General features: G+C 26.2%; 2 protein-coding genes across 3 annotated transcripts; both read right to left on the reverse strand.

Annotated features, from left to right (window-relative positions):
• Positions 1–1632: 1632 nt before the first annotated feature.
• Positions 1633–5837, reverse strand: LOC130969968 (agamous-like MADS-box protein AGL12). Its single transcript, XM_057895891.1, has 7 exons — positions 5534–5837; positions 5017–5107; positions 2797–2858; positions 2547–2646; positions 2376–2417; positions 2155–2196; positions 1633–1963 (listed from the first exon to the last, which is right to left on the reverse strand). Exons 1-7 carry the CDS (start codon positions 5713–5715, stop codon positions 1850–1852), a joined length of 633 nt encoding a protein of 210 aa, XP_057751874.1. The 5' UTR covers positions 5716–5837; the 3' UTR covers positions 1633–1849.
• A 5040-nt stretch (positions 5838–10877) lies between these two features.
• Positions 10878–18901, reverse strand: LOC130969916 (beta-fructofuranosidase, soluble isoenzyme I-like). 2 transcript variants are annotated; one of them, XM_057895834.1, is made up of 7 exons: positions 18403–18901; positions 18216–18224; positions 12960–13816; positions 12339–12500; positions 11984–12228; positions 11796–11883; positions 10878–11397 (listed from the first exon to the last, which is right to left on the reverse strand). In XM_057895834.1, the coding sequence occupies exons 1-7, from the start codon at positions 18779–18781 to the stop codon at positions 11194–11196; spliced, it is 1944 nt and encodes a 647-aa protein (XP_057751817.1). In that variant the 5' UTR covers positions 18782–18901; the 3' UTR covers positions 10878–11193. The 2 variants fall into 2 exon arrangements, with proteins under 2 accessions (XP_057751817.1, XP_057751818.1); XM_057895835.1 differs by having other exon boundaries at positions 18216–18313; positions 18403–18606.
• Between the last annotated feature and the right edge of the window lie 1683 nt (positions 18902–20584).

Consider the following 20584-nt stretch of genomic DNA (forward strand, 5'->3'; position numbering starts at 1 on the left):
CTTAGAAAGATAAAATTCAATTATTATTAACCCAAAATAATATAACATAAGATAAATAAAAAAATTATATGAAAGTCCACGAAAACAAAAACAAAAATTCTTACAAAAATGAGCGTCATAGAAATATATATAAGGTTCCCGAAAATATAAAACTCTTTTGATGAGATGAAACTGATAAAATACAACTTTTAAAAATATATAAAATCAATTTAAAAAGTATAACTCTTGAACACGATTTTTCACCATTCTTATAAATATATCTCTCACATATACGGATAGACTTGGCAGCTTGGGCCTAAAGTGAAACTTTTATAAGCAATGATACATTCATAGAATTTTGTGCTCAAACTTGCTATGCAGAAATCATGGTGCTAGGCTGCAAGGTATCTAATGCGCATGGAAGAGATGATCACGCAAGCACCAAAACTTGCATGGCCTTCCACTACTAAGCTCTGTCACCATAACCATAATGTCCCTCAAACACAAACTCCCTTAGTTATTCTCTTTTCTTTTCTTAACCTTTTTTTTTCTTTTGCATCTTTTATTAGCGAAAAATACTCACATACATGTTCAAACACCGTATAAAAAAACAATGTTATGTAACCAGTAAATATAATTATTTTTTTATTAATATTATATTAGTAATAATTTATATTTATATTTATCAAAATTTTATACACATGAATTAATATAATTTATATTTATATTTTTAAAAAATTTATACACATAAATTAATAAAATTTATTTATTAAAAATAATTTAATATTTATATTAATAAAATAATAATAATAAAAAATACTAAAAACTTTTGGCTTTCAATAATTTCTCAATATAAAAGTGTGTTCATCATTTCAAAGGAGAAAAAAAGGGAGGAGTCTACATGTTTGATTTCTCTCACCCTCTATATTTTATGTATGCTTACAATATTTATGCAAGTAATCACCTTATTAAAACTTCCAAACACAGCCTAAAGCCTAAGGGAATTCTAGGATATAGTAGCAGTGACACGTATACATACAGTAAAGTTATCGGCTGAAGATTATTGACCCATAAAGCACTGTATTTCTACTTTCTAGACAACAATATAAAATTACTTGTCCTAAAATTATTATTTGATAGGGAAAACATACGAATATTCATTATTATATGTTTAATATATTTTTTCATATAATTTTTATTTTTAAATTTACATAAAATGTGTAAAATATTTTTTTAGAATAAAATAAAAAAAATAAATTCTAAATTTTTAAATTATAAAAATTTTAATACTATATATATTATAAATGATTTATTTTTAAAATTTAAATTGATGGGAAAAATACTTATTAAATAGTTAGATCCCTGTCAATCTAAAAATAGGTACTGATAAGAAAATATTATTGTTATATATCAAAATGTGAAAATATACATATATAAAAAAGCGAAATAATAATACAATATATAATAATTAATTAAACAATAAAAAATTGAAAAATATAAAATAATTAAGTACATCGTATATAAGGCTAAAAGAACTACATGTATATATTATCTACCATTTTTTAACTTCTTTGATCCCTCATATACCACGCAAAATATTTTACATACACAAATACAGTCAAAAGGACATTATTGAAGAAATTATACAAGGTGTAAAATAATAGAAGCCATACTTATTTTTCACATGATAATCTTATTCTAGATATATAGTATTGCAACAACACAATGTTGCACATACATACACCACTGGGCAAATCTTATATATTGTTCATACAACATTATTCAATAATGTCTAAGTAATTATACACCACATTAATATTCATCTAGTTCTTTAATAAGTCCTAAAACATATATGACATAATAATTTTGATTAACCAAGTACATTTCCTAGAGCTGGAAAAATCCCATCTTGTATAGTTAGTGGGTAAGTTGAGTCAGTAGCAAATGGAGCAAAGTTAGTAAATGCAGTTGTATTCTCCAAAATCTGTAAAATAATAATGTAATATATCATGCGTATTAGATTTCTCTGACCAAATCATATATAATTAATTAACCGTGAAAACTTACAGATAGTTGCATATGAGTCTTTACCTTAATTAATTATTCATCACATGCTTTTCAATTTAAAGAAAAGTTGTGCTTAATGAATAGAAAAACGTGTTATTAATTAATTACCTTATCATGTAGAAACTTGTTTGCTGCTTTGAGTGTACCCTCCTTCAAATGCAAAAGAGAGAAAAAAAATTTGATTCAGCAAATCAAGTTAACAAAATACATATACTATTAATAATACACATACATTCACGTTTCTTTAATTTTTCTCTTTTGTTTAAATTTTTATTTTCAAAATAATATAAAAAGGAAGAAATGTTGAAATTGAATGATTTTACACTAACCTTGTCTCTCAAATCTTGAATTTCTTGTAACATGAGGTTCATCTGATGTGCATATATATGCAAACTGGGGATTACTACTCATTTCATATCAAAATTGAAGCTAACTAATAGATAATAATTAATATATAGTTAATTTAATATATCATGGACGTGCTTGTTATTGATTAGTACCTTCATTGAGCGAATTTGATAAATCCAAGTCTCGAGATTCTTCTCTAAGATTTGTAAATCATCGATTGTCATGGTCCCAGTTCCTCCTCCAAACAAATAACTACGACAACAGACATGAAAATAACGTTCATTTTTGTATCTAATGAAATTTACATGCACATATAAATCTCATGAAGGATAAACAATATTAACTGATGATTATATTGTTCATCCGCGTGTGTAATAAACAGTACTTGGTATTCTTTGGTACCTGATTCCCTTTTGCAATGTGTCAATTTCCTGTTTTAGAACATCCGCTTCCTCTTTAGCATCCTAGACAATTAAATCATTAATTACGGGAACCGTGTTAATTAATTAGCGGACACATTAATTCTGAGCTCAAATAATTAACATTAGTGTTATGAATCTGCTGTTATTTTAGGTCATCATATAGAGGCAGAAACTCATTGGTAATGTAATTGAGATTAGTATCAATACTTTTCATTCATTCTTGAATTGCAAGTTTTCTTTCTTTCATTGTTCTGCTTTTTCAAACTTTTCTCTTTCAATATATGGAGCCTAGTTCTAACTAATTATATTCATCTATCAATGCCAAATGAAAATGATAAGTAGTACATACCATCTAAATAGAGAAAAGGCTCTCGTTTTTCTTTATATAGTGAATAGTATATCCACCTATTATATTGGAAAAGTATGAGATTAATTGGATAAATTTGTATAAATGATACTGGCGATGAAGGATGAAAGATATATATTTGGTATGGATAGTTTTTTTTTATAAGTGGAAACTTATTTTCAATTAATTTTATTTATAATTAATAATTAAAATTTGTTATATTGTAATTTAGTCAAATATATTATATGTGAGTCCTAACATTTTTTCTATGCTAAGGCAAAAGAAAGAAAGAAAGAAAAGAATGCTTATATCAAATATATACAAACTCAAAAAAAACTCTTATTCAAGGGGACGTAATTAAAATATAAAAATATTTTTTTATAAGCGACAAATGAATTTTATATTTAATAAATAAATTTAAAAAAAATATATGGACAATGATTTAGAAGATGCATATAAAAAGTGAGAACGAAACTCATTTCTAAACATTTTTTATTGTTTTAAAAAAAATGGCTATTAAAATAACGCAAAAAATATTCACTTGGCTCAAAAGTCAAAACTATAAAATTTAAAGATGAAAACATTTTATTGGTTTGGTTATGCTTATATCGAAATTCGATCTTTAAAATTCCTTTTTAAAATATATATCAAGTATTTGATTATTTTGATCACATACATTTTCATATCTTTTGTGAATATTTTTGTTATTTTAATCTTTTAAAAATAATTTTATAAGCATCTAAATCTTTGCTGGGATATTTTTAGTAGTTTAGTTAATCTCAATATTATTTAAAAGATCCAGCTACATATACACAAGCAACAGTCTAATTTAATATATAATAATGAATATGAAACTTTTCTTCCTTTTTAGTACTACGTGCAACTCTCTTCATAATGTACAAAAGTGCACTACTTGCAATAATAAATTGAAACTAAAGATTGTTTTAAAGTTGAATTAGGAACTATTATTCTAGGCATTAAAAGAATAATATAAAATTGAATGACATAGTATATCATCAAATCATGCATATTTTCCTTGGTTGTATTAACTCTAGGTTTGCAAACTAGATTGGTAGATCCAAATAAACTAATTAATAAACTGTAAGAACTGGTTTGAGACCTTAACATAAACACTTCTGTTATTGATTTTAGCTATAATTACTGGTTTTTGTTGTTGATTATGATTCATGGAAGCTGTTAATTTAGCAGTAATAATATATATGCTCAAAAAATGAGTGACAAATAAAATGTGTGTGTATAGCACTAAAGATCAAATTATATAGTGGATGCATGAGAAAATAACATATCTTTATTTCCCATTATTGTTATTTGTTAATATCTTTTTATATCATGAATTCATGACAACTTAATTAGAAACCACCTTAACTTAAGTGGTAAGAAAATATGGCAGGTCTCATAGAATTACAAGGTTTTATGGTTATAGAATAAAATATAATTAGGCCCTATGTGTCAAAAGGGTAATGGAGAGTGCAGACAAGAAAACATTCCATGATCACAACTTTTACTACATATGTATTTATTATTATTTTAGTGCAATCACATATCACTATACTCATTATTATATATTTTTATTTTTATTCCATGACTTAATGCACCAAGCCGCATCTAATACCACACCACTCCTCATAATACTAAACAAAATTAAAGAACAACATCCATAAATTGCTATATTCCCATATTCTTTTCCCTCTTTAATTAACAGCATATTTGCTTTATTGCCTTTAATTAATTTCCTTAATTCTCCTTTGGTCTATGCAGCTAGCAATAATAACATGACACTTAGTAGCTACTTAATTAACATAAAAGAGAAAGAGAGAGAGAGATGAGGCATACAAGAGGATGATGATGCGGTTCAGTTGGTGGTTCTTCAGGCTGAGCCGCCCCAGTAAACTTCATGTACCTCTCTATCACTCCTTGCATGGTTCTTATTTTTCCACATATAAACATGTACGTACACATTATTATCATTATTATTGTTATTATTATCACACAAGTTAAATGTACAAACCATAATATTAATACAGTGGAAACTCAGATGCAGTCGACTTCACGTGAAGTCGACTTCAAACCATCTAACGACTTCAGCTATCAACTTCACGTGAAGTCGACTGCACTTGAATTTCCACCTATTAATATATGCATGCATGCAAGAATCTTATAGATGTCAACATACATACTTCTAAATAGACAATAATACATAGTAAAAACTCACGTGCAATTATTTTTATATAAAGTTGATAGTTGAGAATTGTTAAATAATAATTTAATTAAATCTATTAAATCATCTAACAGATCTCAACTATCAACAGATTGTTCCGTAACCGCAATGTAAAAGCAGTAAGAGTAATACCCTTTAGTGGCGAGTTCATAGAGCTTGCCATGTGCGGAGAAAATGACAAGGCCAATTTCAGCATCGCAAAGGACAGAGAGCTCCTTAGCCTTCTTGAGAAGCCCAGCTCGGCGCTTGCAGAAGGTAACTTGCCTGTGAACCGGGTTCTCTATTCTCTTCAACTGAATTCTTCCACGAGCCATTGATGTGCGCTTTCTCTGCACACAACCTCCCACTAGTTTGAACTAGCTTCGAGGTTGCTGCAACCAGGTACGTAGTACCTCTTTATCTATTCAAACTTTTTCTAACGAAATTGCTTCAATCTTGCTTTCTTCCAACCCCTTATATAACCTCACCTTATGATCAACAAGAGAATCATCACTTACATTATATTGCTAATATTATTACTTTACACCTCACTAACCTTTCTTTAATGTTTAGTCATCAATTGGTTCCAATTTTATTTCATAATGGATCACATCACTCAAAGCATGTGATACCAAAGTTGATCTGGTCATTTCAACCATAGAATATGGTTCATTTCATTTTTCAACTTAAATAATTTATGTGCAGCCTTTATTCCTGTATTATATTGCAAACAAAATAAAAATCTCCCTCTGCATACCAACTACCAAGCCCACAATTTCAATTTTCCATAGTATATATGCTCTTCCATAATTATAATAATCATAATCATAATGCTACACTCTGTTTTGTTTTTGTTCTGTTCTGTTTTGCACTTAGAACCCTATTATTATTAGAAACTGCTTTTTCCATGTTACTAACATTAGATTAAAAATTATAAATTACCAAACCGTGGTGGAATATAATCAAGAATCTGATAAAGTAGAACCTTGTAAAGCGTGAAACGGGTTTAATTTAAGCTCAATTGTTGTAATATCTTAACCTGATACCTCTTTTTAATTTTTTTTTTTTTTACTTTGATGAGATTAGTTCTGGCGCACTCTAAGCTGAACTACAGGACGAGGAATCAAATCATATTATATAGTATTAATATCATTGTTGCATATAGTCAAAATCCGAATTTTTTATTTTCTTTCTTGCCATTGGAATTCGGTCCTGTCATTCATTCCAACTGAATATTAGAATTATATTAGTCACAAAAAAGAAAAGGAAAAAAAAAGTAGCTTTTATTGCTTCTGAAGAAAGCTGAGTGCCACCAAGTGTATATATAATAAAGTATTTGACATAAATCTTTTTCTAAAAATGTTATTCGCAAATCACAATTAGCTACTATTGTATTTATACATAAATACAACTGTAGTTTAATTTATTTTTAATTTGTATTTATATTTTAACATATATTTTATACTAATGACTGATTTTGGTAATTCTTTTGATATGGAAGCCACTCAGATAAAGACGCATGAAACGTCTTTTTTTAAAGATGTTTTCATGTTGTGTTTTAATTGGTTTCTGTATAATTTATTCGGTGTTCATCATCACATATTATTAAATTCCTCAAAAAATTTTCTTTCCAAAAATAATAAAAAAATATTTAATTTAGACTAAAACAAAAAAGGTAATAGATTAACTATTAAATTTTTTTTAAAAGATTATTTACATAAAAAAATATATCACATTCATCAAATATATATATATATATATATATATATATATATATATATAACAAGCTCTTAAAATTTTTATAAATAAAAAAATAATTAATTTTTATTCGTATAATATATAAAAAAATTACTATATTATTATTATATTATAGGTTAAAATTTACTAATTTAATTTTTGTTTTTATTTTTAATATAAGCATTAGAAATAAATAAATTTTTTATAACAAGATGTAATGTAACAAATTATATATAATATTAATTAATTTTTAAAAAATTCTGAAAAGATGGTTTTTTAATAAAATATTATTAAAAAATTAACATTATAAAAACTAATTTCAACCAATATGATATAATAGGTTATTAAATATATTTAATACAAAACACATTGAATATACATTTTTATTGAGTTTAAATTTTAAATTATTTTAATTGAATTTCGAATTTTTATTTTAAAGAGTTTAGATATTTTAACATATTTTTTCATATCTTTTTAATTGAGTCTTTGATTTTTAAATTATAAACCTTATTTATAATTAAGAGTAATGTTTTAACACCACCAATTAGTCACACATATAAAAATACAAGAACAATTCTATTGTCATAATTAATCTAACTTATAAGCAATACAATACAATGAAACTATATATAAGTAATATAACTAAATTTTATCTACATCTATAGTCACATTCATAAAATAATATAATTAAATTATATTTATATTATAATTAAATATGAATAAAAATACAAAAAATTATCAGGATGGTTAATTTTTTTCATTCATAATTTTTTTTATTATTTTTGTTGTGAAAAGTTTAATTATTTTTAATTAATTATTTTTTAAAAAGATAATTGAAACACAAAAAAGTTTATTAAGAGTAATTTATTTGATATGATTAAAAATAATTGAATAATTATATACGGTAAAAATTAATATTATAAAAAATAAAAATAAAATTTTTTAAAATAAAAATAAAGTTTATTTAAAAATAAAATTAAAAATCATGGTTTTTTTTCTTTTTTTTTTCAAATTATTTACGAGTAATTATAAAATATTTTATGATGAATAAAAATATTAAACTCGTAGTAAAAATTAATATTATTAAAAAATAAAAATAAAATTTATTTTAAAATTAAAAATAAAGTTTATTTAAAAATAAAATTAAAAATCATGGTTTTTTTTCTTTTTTTTTCAAAATTTATTTACGAGTAATTCTATAAATATTTTATGATGAATAAAAATATTAAACTCGTACTAAAATTTATTCTAATAAAATTTATTTTTATTCTACTGAACGTTAAATAAACTATTGAAAAGAATTTTATTTCCTCCATTAGAGAAGAATGATAAACTTCCATACTTCTATTATGTTATGGCAATAATTTGGCCTATTATTTTTTAATAATAATAATAATAATAATAATAATAATAATAATAATAATAATAATAATAATAATAATAATAATAATAAACAAGTATATCACAGTAAAAAAAGAAGCACGTCACCAAATAATTTATCATCCGAATTATATATGAATCAAATTGATAATATGAGGGCTAACACTAAAAAAATCGATAACAAGGTTAGGGACTTACAAAACCTTTCTTAAGATCATAGAAAAAAAATGTTTATATTTGTGTGATATATAAAACAATTATCATATTATTATTATTATTATTACATTATATATATATATATATATATATATATATATATATATAAGCAAAAAAAGTCCAACTGTTTTAAAGTAAATTTTTTTTAATATTTGATTAAATATTCTTGTATTTAGTACTTGCTAGGGTGTTTACAGATGGGATATGACTGAAATTTCGATCCAATCCGCACTAAACTCATTAGATCAAATTCGATATTCGCACTTTTTATGTTTGGATCAGATATCAAATATATCCATAAAATAAAAAATATTAAAAAATTTTATTTTTATAAAAAAGTCAATAATTTTTTTGTTTACTTTTTTAAATATATTTACTTCTATCTGATTAGAGTGTGGATCCGATCATCTTATAGATTAGATCATATCCTCAAATTACAGATTAGATATGGATAAATACTGTGGATTTATATGGATATGATCTAATCTATGAACACCCATAACTACTACTATATGTTCATTGTTGCAAAAGAATAATGCTTCTTTTATTATAAATCATTATTAGATCTTAATTACTATTAAAACAACTTAATTATCAACAAAGAGATAATACTTATTGGTCTCTAAAATTATGTTCGTATTTCAATCCATAGTTATAAAAATTGAACTGGATCGGCTGAAAAAATTTTAAAATGTCTCCACAAGGTCTCAAACCAAGAACCTTGGAGCAAAAGCAACCTCTACTTGCTACTTAGCCATTATTAATATAAATATAAAATTTACTAAAAATTTATTAATTTACTTGATCTATTTTATTGCTAGAATTGTAATTAAGGTTATTTGTTTTGATGTTAGTGTTAAAATTTACTGATATTATAGTTAGATGATAGACTTTGTGAATTAATTATTTTTTTATTGTGTCAAAATAAGATACTATTGTAGTATTAAAATTTTATGATTTTTTTATATTAGTTATTTTTAGAAGTTGAGACTTGATTCTTCATAAAATGTTAGTGAAGATATGTATTTCAAATTTTAATTTTAAGTTTTTAACTATTTTATATTTTATATTTACGTGAGACCGGTTTTATCGGTTCAACTAGTGATTTATCGGTTGAACCAATAAACCAGTGAACCAGTAGCTTGACCGGTTCGATCACTTGTTGGGTTCTAACAACTATGTTTCAATCTAATTTCAAAAATTTCGATTTACTCAATTTAGTTTCCCAACTTAATAGTTATGAGACTCACATTGGTTCCTAATCTTATTTTTGTCACTGTCTTACAAAATCGTTAACGACATGTTGAGATGGACTAACGACTGCTACATTATACATTCTAGCGATTATTTGATGTGACAATTGAAATTTTTTTACCTTATTTTTTTTAACTAAACACTTAAAACCTTAATATGAGTCACGGATACCTAAGTTAAAAAATCAAACTAAGTAAATTGAAACTTTAAAAATCAGATTAAAGTTCGAATATAACTTCAAAACAGAACTTTAACTTATGTAGTGATTAATTTAAATGAGAGTCAAATAAATCAAAATTCAACATAATTTTTATCAATGTTTTCAAATTCAAAATTTCTATACTAAAATTAACTAGGATTTTTCTTTAAATTAAAAATTTAATGAAATAGTGACTTTAATTATCTTAACAAATGTCTTAATTAATTACTTTTATGTCTTAAAAAAACTGTATAGGAGATGAAAATAATTAATTTGTCTACTTTAATAAATTGTTATTTTACTAAAATGAAAGAAATTATTTTTTTAGAATTTTTTAAGAACTAATTAATATTATATATATTTTGTTACACTACATTTAGTTATAAAAATTTTATTTATTTCTAATGCTTATATTAAAAATAAAAAAAATTTAAATTAGTGAATCTTAATCTATAATATAATAATAATATAGTAATTATTTTATATATTGTACGAATATAAATTAATTATTTTTTATTTATAAAAATTTTAAGAGACTTGAACTTATTATATATATATATATATATTTTGATGAATGTGATATATTTTTTTATGTAAATAATCTTTTAAAAAAAATCTAATAGTTAATCTATTACCTTTTTTATTTTAGTCCAAATTAAATGTTTTTTATTGTTTTTGGAAAGAAAATCTTTTGAAGAATTTAATAATATGTGATGAGGAACACTGAATAAATTATATAGAAACCAATTAAAATACAACATGAAAACATTTTTAAAAAAAGACGTTCTAGACATTTTTATCTGAGTGTTCTCCTTTTGATATACACATAGGATTATGACTTATGAGGATCAAGGAATATAAAAATTAATAGGATACTGATTAATTAACTGATAACTAAGAAACAGTGAAACAATAATAGCATGGAACTCAATTTGATACATGGTTTTTAAACTTTTTACCACATGATTTTTTCAGTGGTTATTTTATGGGATGCAATTATGTATATATATAGTTTTGGCATTTAATTTCATTGAGTGTCGTGAAAGGGAAATGGGCGTATAAAAGCAGAGTTCAATTGCCAAATCTTAAGGGAGGCCTTGATGTTAATGTCTGTTGCATTGTTGAACAGGAACAATCTTGCAGCTCCATAGATTGCTTCTGTTGGATAAACTCTAGAACTGATCACAGTTCTCCCTCCTTGTGCAAAACTCTCGATGATTGAATGATCAACCTAATCATATAAATAGACATTCAATTGTCATGAAAATTAGGTTAATATTCCACCACACACTTGTTAATTTGGTCTTTGAAAGAATTAATATAATTTAGTTTCTAAAAATATTAATGTGCATAAAGTTAATTCCTCTATTAATTTTTTATTACTGATATGTCACCATTAAGTACTATGTGGCACCTTCATTAACATGTCATGTGACAGCCTCATATGTCAGCGATCATTAGTGACACATTAGTAAAAGTTAACATACCAACTTGACTCACTGTAATATCTTTCAAGAACTAAATTGAAAATATTGAATCTTTTATCAGTTTAATAAACCATATTGACTTATGTGTGATTTTTGAGAATCCACTTTAAATATTATCTTGTAAATTAAACCACACACTTACCAATACTCTCAATGATAGTTTTTCATCATTTAGAACAGGCACTTTGCTTCCAAAAACTTGCTTTGATATATCAGGTGCCTTTGATGACCTGCATTATTATCCAACAACAACTCATATATATTTTGTCACTTTCTCCTAATAAAGGAAGAGGCAAATATGAATGATGATGATTCATTAGTTAATAGTACCTAGTTTCATCAACACAGAAGGAAGTAGAAGTAGTAATAGTTGTAGTAGTTGAGGTTCCATTTCCATAATTTGAAAGACGGAAATAAATTGGTGTTAGTTCAGAAAGTTGGTCATTTGCAATAGCCAAAATGCCAAATGGTCCAAAAGCACTTCTCTCAACAGCACCAACTCCACACCCTTCAACATTATTCACAATCCCTTCTGATCCCAACAATTCTATTTCAAATTCAGCAATTATGTCCAACTGAACAACAAAAAATAAATAAATAAATAAAAATCAGGAAAATGTAAAGTAAAATCATGATTAATGTGAGATACAAGTTGTAACAATGCAACCAATAACTATGGACAAACCTGTGTTGCAGGACCAATGTGTAATGGCACTACTGTGCCTGGTTTAACCAATAATTCCTTAAATTCATGACTGCTAAGTCTCAAACTCTCTATTTCTTCCACTGGCCATTGAAGCAAATTAGTTCCAGTCTTCTTGTCATACAATACTGTTCTCGGAATAGTCTGATTCCGGCACCCAAAACACAAACATTTGTGGATCAGAAATTCTTACTAATTAAATTAATTTACCCATCATCTATAAGATTAAATTACAATGTGTCAAACTTTCAAAATTGACTCTTTGTGCTACTAAAGTTCTTTGTTTTTTATTTTCTTTCTTTTCCTTTGAATTTAGGCATTATTTTCATATTGAAATTGGTACAGTAGGTCAGTAGCACATGTTTAAAAGTGCCACATGTTCCAATCAAAGATCTACCCATCAAATGTTAGTGTCTAAAGTTTGGACCAAATATTTTTGTATAGACACAAATCTAATATTTTATACTTAAAATTTTAAGTGCTTTCATATGACCTTAAAAGTAAAGAGTATCCACTATCTAGAGTAAAATAGTGGGGTCTAAATTGATCATTAAAAGAAAAAAACTATTTTTTTTTTTTAAAAGAAAAATGTGATTAATTTACCTGAAGAGATGCCCAACCCTTTGTGATATCAGCAACCTCACTATCCGATTCATTAATCCAACCCCAAAGGACCCTTCTTTGTTTATTTTGGTCATAAAATGACTTTGAAGCATAGTATTTTCCATAATCCAATCTCAACCCGATACCCACATCCAAATCCGGGTCATCGGGTATCCACGTGTCATTCTCAATAAAATATGTCCCAATTGAATAATAGTCCAGCTTTGTATCATCCAAACTCGCCTTTAACACGTGCTTGACACCTGGCCCATTTGCTGACGTGTCCAACCCAACCGACCTGTTTATTGAAACCGGGTAAAAGTCAACACACTCCCACATACCCGTACCCGGAACCATATGCAGGAAGTGGTCATTAAGCTCATAGTTAATAAAATCAGTTGTCTTATAAACCAAGGAAAGGCCAGAATCATTGACCATTGAGCCAAGCGTGAGCGTCCACTTGTTATCTGGGCCGAACCAGGCCGTTGTTGGGTCACGAAAATCGTTTGGGCCGATGCCGGGTGGGGGAACCATGACGGGGTTTTTGGCGTATTTGACCCAATTGAGGAGGAGGGGATCAGATGCATCGGCGGGGTATGCGAGATTTTGAACCTGCACTTGTTGGTGGGTGTAGCCGGTGTAGAGCATCACGATTTCGCCACCTGGTAAGAGCGTTGCTGAGCCTGACCATGCACCGTTGATGTCGAACCACATGTCTCTGACAATGGCTTCTGGAAGGTAGAGCCAGTGAATGAGGTCCCTTGATACTGCGTGGCCCCATGTGATGTTACCCCACACCGCTGAAAATGGATTGTATTGGTAGAATAGATGGTACCAACCCTTGTGAAACAATGGACCTACATAGTTATTTTTATATAAAATTAATAGTTAAAAAAATTTATACGAAAATTTAGTTAAAAAAATATTATGGACATGTTAAAAATTAATTATTATATAAATATATGTGTGATTTTATTAATTTTTAATATATATTTTATATTCGTAACTAATTTTAGTTTATATTTAATTTATTATTTAGTTAAATATATTAAATTATTTATTTTTAGATATTAATTTTATATAAAAATTAAAAATAATTGGACGTAAATCTTTAATAATTTTTTATTATAAAATTGATTTTTAACCTTTATGTTTTTGATAAATTTAAGTTTGGAATTATGATTCAAGATAAAAAAAAATAATTTCAAAATATTGATTAATATTAACCCAAAAAAAGATTTCTTAGTTGAATTCTAAGGAAAAATGAGTAAAAAAATGTAAGGAAATTCACATGGAGAATGTTTTTCAAAGTAAAACTCTTATAGGGTCCGGAATTTTCTCAACAAAAAAGTCAATTCTTATGGGTGATTTTTTAAAGATTTTATTATACATTTCATGTGGTGAATTGATAATCCAATATTAGACTTGATCTTGGTGTTTGTTTATTTTGGCTATATTTTATATATGACTATAAAGATAAAACTAAATTGACCTTTTTAAATTATTATTTAATTTTAATATATTCTCGATGTAAAATAATTATACATGTATATTTTAATCTTGTAATGCTAGACTATATAAACAAAAATAACTAATTTTTATATTAATTATATGATTAATCATCTAAAAAAATAAATATAATTAAATAAATTTTACACTATTAAATACATTAAAATTAAACTCTTCTAAATTATAATTAAAAAATAATGTCCGTGCGGGTATGAAATATGGAACGCAATTCACTGAACATAGCTTGAGTACGCAAACATGAAGTGTTGGGCATATATACCATACAAGATAGGTGTTAACTAAAAGTCAAACATATATTTTATGGTCTAAATAGAATTTGTTTCATTTGTTATCTGATCACCTAAGCTAAACAAATCTTCAACGTTAAGAAGTTTTGCTACGATTTGAAAGCCTTTGACAAATTCAAGAGTTATCAAATACAAATTCAAATTCCATCTCCTGTTTTTAATCTTAAAAGTACAAGCATAATAATTTGACCAATTATTAATCAAGATAGGTACAATAATGATAAATACGGGAAACAAGTAGTTAATGAAATGACCACGGCTAATTAAGTTGCGTTATTTAATATGATATAATAATCTATTAAAATCTTACAAAATTTTCACGTGTACACAAGTGAACAATACGACAAGAAACATGCATGGATTCGTATGGTACAAGAAGTACCCTACTACTATACGACCATTGCATTATAAGAATTAGGAAGTCGTATATATTTAAATTAGAGAGTTTGACAAAATTTCGTTGTTTTTTATTATATTATTTCGAGATCTATGTATGCATATCCATTGCTCTACATAATTTCTAAACGTCATCCAGCTATAAGTTTTAACATGCTATAATAAGAAGGCCAAAAAGATTCGAGACTTTGAAGTAGTTAATGAAATTAAACCAAAAATAAAAAACAGTAGATCAATGGATTTAATTATTAGACAATAATATCTTTATTGAAGTTTGAAAAAAATTTAGGGAAAAAAGGGAATTGTATTGGCTAATTAAAATTTTTAATTAACTTATTCTAATAATAAAATTGGAGTAAATGTTATTCTAATAATAAAAAATATTAATTATCTTAGTTGCATTATTCAGAAAAATAAGAAAATAGAAGATAAGGCAAACCATAATATTATTGAAATATGTTGGTTAAAATGGCCGAGAGAATTTATACCCGACCAAAAAAAATATCTTTAAAATTTAAGGATAAATTTATCACACTGTCATTAAATTAGTTATATTGCATGAAATAGAATGTTAGTTGAACAATAAAAAATGTGACTGAGAGATATTTCGCCATTATATGTGGACATAATAATGAGTGTAGATATAGAAAAAAAATTTGAAAATATATAGCATCTATTGTTGAAAAAGTTATTCCTTGATTTTTGTTATTTATGTATAATTGATCTAATTAAAATATTTAGATATGTAGGTATAACTATAATAGAATAAACGTGTATCTATATATTCCATATTATTTTGTAATTATTAATATAGTTTGTTGATAAGATTTAAGTTAATATAATTATTGATGAATAATAAGGCCATTATTATTTTTCGGATAAACCCTTAAAAATATATCTAAATTATTCCGTGGCTGATAAAAATATTCTTAAATTTTATTATTCAAAAATAATATTTTTAAATTAGTTAAAAATATGACAAAAATACATATTTATGAATAAAATTGTTCTACGTTAATAGAAAGAAATAATGTGACCAACGTAGTTTTTTATGTAAAAAATAAGAGTCTGAAATTAGTGAGTTGCGTCACGTATTTTTGTTAACGAAGCAAGTTTTTTTTATCATAGTTGAACATTTTTGACACATTTATAAATTACTTGAGAATATTTTTTACTGTAACAAAATTTGAGATAATTTTTGTGAGTGCCAAGATACTTCAAGTGTATTTTTTGTCCTTATTTAACCAATAATAAAATTTCAACTTTGGCCAATTACCAACTTTTTCTTTTTAAATTTTCTCTTCGAAAAGAACATGAATTTAAATTATCACGAAAAACATTAAAAATTAAATAAAAATAAACATTTAAAATCATTAAAATAAGAATATTCAAAACCTAATAAAAAGAAGAAAAATATAGATAGATAATGAAAATACTAAACAATGTGAACAATAAATATGTCGGATGTTTAATTTAATAGGTATGCAAATGATTATGTTTATTATTTTAATTGGATGATTATTAATTTTGATTCGGTTTACTCATGCACAGTTAATAATAGGTGGATGTTCAATTCATTAGGTGTGCAGATGGTTATCCCAATTTTATGGTTTAGGGAATAATTTGAGAGTGGAGTGTTTTTTTTTATTTTATTGGACCAATTTTAGAGCTTATTGCTCATAAAAATCATTGTTTACCTAACAAAAAAAAACATCAAAATATAACAAAAAGGAACATTTAAGACCTAACAAAATAGATATATCCAAAATTGCTTTTAAAAATTCAAAACTCGACAAAAGAAAACTTCTAAAAATATTAGAAAAAAAATTCAAAAACTAAGAAAAAATATCTAAAATTATTTAAAAAAAATTCAAAATCGAAAAAGACAACGCATATAAAAGCATCTAAAACAAAAAAAACATTCAAAATCTAGAAAAAAAAATATAAAAAACAAATAAAAAATTCATCTAAAATCTACAAATACAAAGAAGAATGTTGTTGTAAAAGAATATCCAAAACTTAATAAAAAAAATTTTAAAAATAATAAAAAAAATCAAAATCTAAAAAAAATGAAGTAGCCAAAATTAGTTTAAAAAATTTAAAATTTAACAAAACAAGGCATTAGACTAAAAAAATATTTAAAATTATTAAAAAAATTACCTAAAAACTAAAAAAATATTTAACCTTAATAGAAAGAAACCTCCAAAATTAGTAAAATAAATCATTTAAAACTAAGAAGAAGATCTTGCGCGAGGAATTGAGTGGTTGGCCGCGCTGTTCTTGCGCGAGGTAATGGACGCCGCGATGATAAGCGTTTGGAAGGTGGTGTGGGTGTACGGAGGCGCGAAGAATGAGGGGGAGGCGACGTCAGGAGAGGGGTATCGAGGTGAGAAGCGTTTCGAAAAGGAGGCAGGAGTGTGTGGCGGCGTGACGATCGGCGGAGGACCAGGATAGACCGATGGCATGGAGAGAGGGGACGGCGACGTCACAGCAGCAGAAGAGAAAAAGATCGCAATTTCGAAATGCTATGGATTTGAGTAATAAAGTGTGTTTTCGTGAGCGTAAAAATTTATTTATTTTTAATTTAAAATTAAATTTACTATTAATTGCTTGCAGTTGGCATAGTAATTAGTTTCCTATACTTTTCCGCAATATTTTGGAGTGAGTATTGTATGTGCCACATCCAAAACACAAGAATCAAAAGTTAGGAATGGTCTAGTCATAGACAATTAATGAATTAAATGATCCCTTTTGTTCAACTAACATCTATCTTTAAAAGTACCATCACCTTTACATTATTGCCAATGTTTGTCTTCGTTTTCATTAGCTTCACTCGGTTAGCATTATTAGTATTCAATATTTAATTACTCACATTAACAACATCGTCAGGTCAATCAATACTCACTACCAGCTGTATCTGATGGATAAGTAGTATTCAACTTCTTAACTCTGCATCTCAACATGTCATCCTCATTAATCCATTCTCTTTCTATTTTTTATTTTCTTAGCTACTTCATATGTAAAAGGGATAGAAATAACGTACCGTTTGGATCTGAAGAAGACTCAACCAATTTGAACATCAACAAGAGCAGCAACCCCAGTACACCAAGAAGGAGAGAAATTTTTAATTAATCACCCGGCCTTTCCATAAGGTAATTAAATAAAATTAAAGTTTAAAAAGCATAGTTCACACGTAGAATATATAATAATAATTTTGTGCATATTATTACCGTTCATCCAATTCCTTTCAGGTTGAAAATGAAAAGCTGTTCTTTGCCAAGATAACATAGCATTGGTCCAATTATAAGAAGGAGTAGTCTCCGAAAGAAAAGAGTTTGACTTTGCTGAAACGCCCTCAGCTACTCCTCTAGGGACTTTGTTGTAATTATTGTTGTTGTTACCCTTGTTTTCTATTTTGGCTTCATCATAATAATCATGGCCTTGGTATATGATGAGTGCAGCCATTGAAACTAGGAAAACAGTAGAGCCAAATAATATGCCAAGGTAACTACCCCTTAACCTTAAGGGCCTCCTTCCTTCTTCTTCTTCTTCTTCTTCTTCAGCTTCTAGCAAAGGAACATGTCCTACATCATCTTTGATACCCTCCATTTATGATCGAATCTTTTAGCTTGCTAGCTAGTGCAAATGATCATGTATATGTAAAGTAAAATGACTAGTAGTGATGAATAGAGAGAAGTAGAAGATATTATATAAGAAAGGGAAGTATTGAAATGTAGGTAACAAAATAATGAATAATAAAATAATAATATAAAATAGCACATGTTGAATTTTGTTGGATTGGTAGTTGGATGATTGGATCCAACATAATTGGAGGCCACACAAAAGAACATGGAAATCTATGGATATATTTGTGGCTAATATGGAAGGACAGGTAGGATTTTAATTGGGATCCAAATTTGAAAATTCAAACATATATATATGACTAAGTACCTTAATATTATATATTTATGGTTCTCATGGTGTGTGAATATATATGTTAATAATTATAGAGAAATAATTTTTAATTAGTTATTTTTTATGATATTTTTTTATTTTATGCTTTTTTGAGAGTTTGAGATTTAGAATTAGAATTTAAAATTTGAAATTTATGATTCAGAATTTAAAATTTAAATTTAGGATTTAAAATTTAAAATAAAAAAATAGTTGACTTAAAATAAATTAATTTTCTAATTAAACTTCATTAATAATTATTGAAGGAGGTTTAAATTATATCATTTTAAAGTTTAAGAATTTAAGAAGTCGTGAAGTAAATCATTTATATAAGTATTAAATTAAACCAATAAATTATAGTTCAAAATGACATAATTTTTTCATACTCACTTAAGAATTTACAAATTCGAATCTTGGTGATCATATTTTTAATTTTGTATTAACATATAATGCTTTTAATTTGTATAATAATTACAATATTGGACGTGTAAGCATGGGTTGCACACAATCGGAATTCATCATGTTGACCGTCAATCAAACAGGGGCTGCACGCAATCTGGGAACAAGCCTATGCTTGCATTGATTTCTTCATTGTTAATTAATCAACAATTATAATACTATTATATATAAGGATCTTCTTTGACGTGGTTCAATTAATTATATTGTTAATAATTAGATTACCTAGTTAGCTGCCGGTCAACCAATTTAAAAAGAGGTTATTTACGTGAAACCCAAAAGCCTATAGCAGGGGTGTTTAAATTCAAATTGATTTAAATTAAACCGTTTATATTTAATTTAATTTAAATTAAAAATTGATTAAAATTGCATTCATTCGAATCTGATTGGATTTTATTTTTTAAAAATTAGGATCGGATTGAGTTTCGAATCTATTTTATTTTCACAATCGATTCAGTCTAATAAAAACCGTACAATGTATTATAATATTATTATTTTATTATTATGTTTACAATTATACTTATAACATATTCAATTTGTTATACATTTTTATATTTTTCAGTATTATTATTATTTAATAGATGTTTTATGTTCAAAATGTAATTTATTTATTTATTTTAAGTAATCTATAATTTTATTTCTATTGTTATGTTATTGTTGATTTTTTAAGATATTGTTAAGACTTGCTATGTTATTATTAGTTATTTGAAATTTGATGTTGAAACTTGTTATATAGATAATTTTTTTAATTTACAAAACTATAAATCCAATCCAATCCAAACCGCTCGAAATTGGATCGGATCGGATCAATTTTTTTTAAAAAAATATCAAATCCAAACCGCACCGCAAGTAAATATAGTATTCGAATCAGATGAATTTTTTACTCAAAATCGATCCAAATCGCACTGCGGACACCCCTTGACTATAGAGCATGGTTCTGAAAACCGGACCGGACCGTCTGGTTCAACCGGAAAAACCGGAAACCGGTCAGTTAACCAGTCCGGG

Source organism: Arachis stenosperma, chromosome 3, assembly GCF_014773155.1.
Source record: "Arachis stenosperma cultivar V10309 chromosome 3, arast.V10309.gnm1.PFL2, whole genome shotgun sequence".
NCBI classification, from domain to species: domain Eukaryota; kingdom Viridiplantae; phylum Streptophyta; class Magnoliopsida; order Fabales; family Fabaceae; genus Arachis; species Arachis stenosperma.

Bases quoted from the DNA above. Each gene is read 5' to 3' on its own strand.
- LOC130969916 (XM_057895834.1), bottom strand. From the start codon at position 18,781: ATGGAGGGTATCAAAGATGATGTAGGACATGTTCCTTTGCTAGAAGCT. The intron at 12,501-12,959 runs GTAAATTAATCA...TGCCGGAATCAG, and splicing joins AGGGTTGGGCATCTCTTCAG to ACTATTCCGAGAACAGTATT. The intron at 11,884-11,983 runs GTACTATTAACT...ATAATAATGCAG, and splicing joins TTCTGTGTTGATGAAACTAG to GTCATCAAAGGCACCTGATA.
- LOC130969968 (XM_057895891.1), bottom strand. From the start codon at position 5,715: ATGGCTCGTGGAAGAATTCAGTTGAAGAGAATAGAGAACCCGGTTCAC. The intron at 2,197-2,375 runs GTTAGTGTAAAA...TTGCATTTGAAG, and splicing joins TTCAAGATTTGAGAGACAAG to GAGGGTACACTCAAAGCAGC. The intron at 1,964-2,154 runs GTAATTAATTAA...ATTATTTTACAG, and splicing joins ACAAGTTTCTACATGATAAG to ATTTTGGAGAATACAACTGC.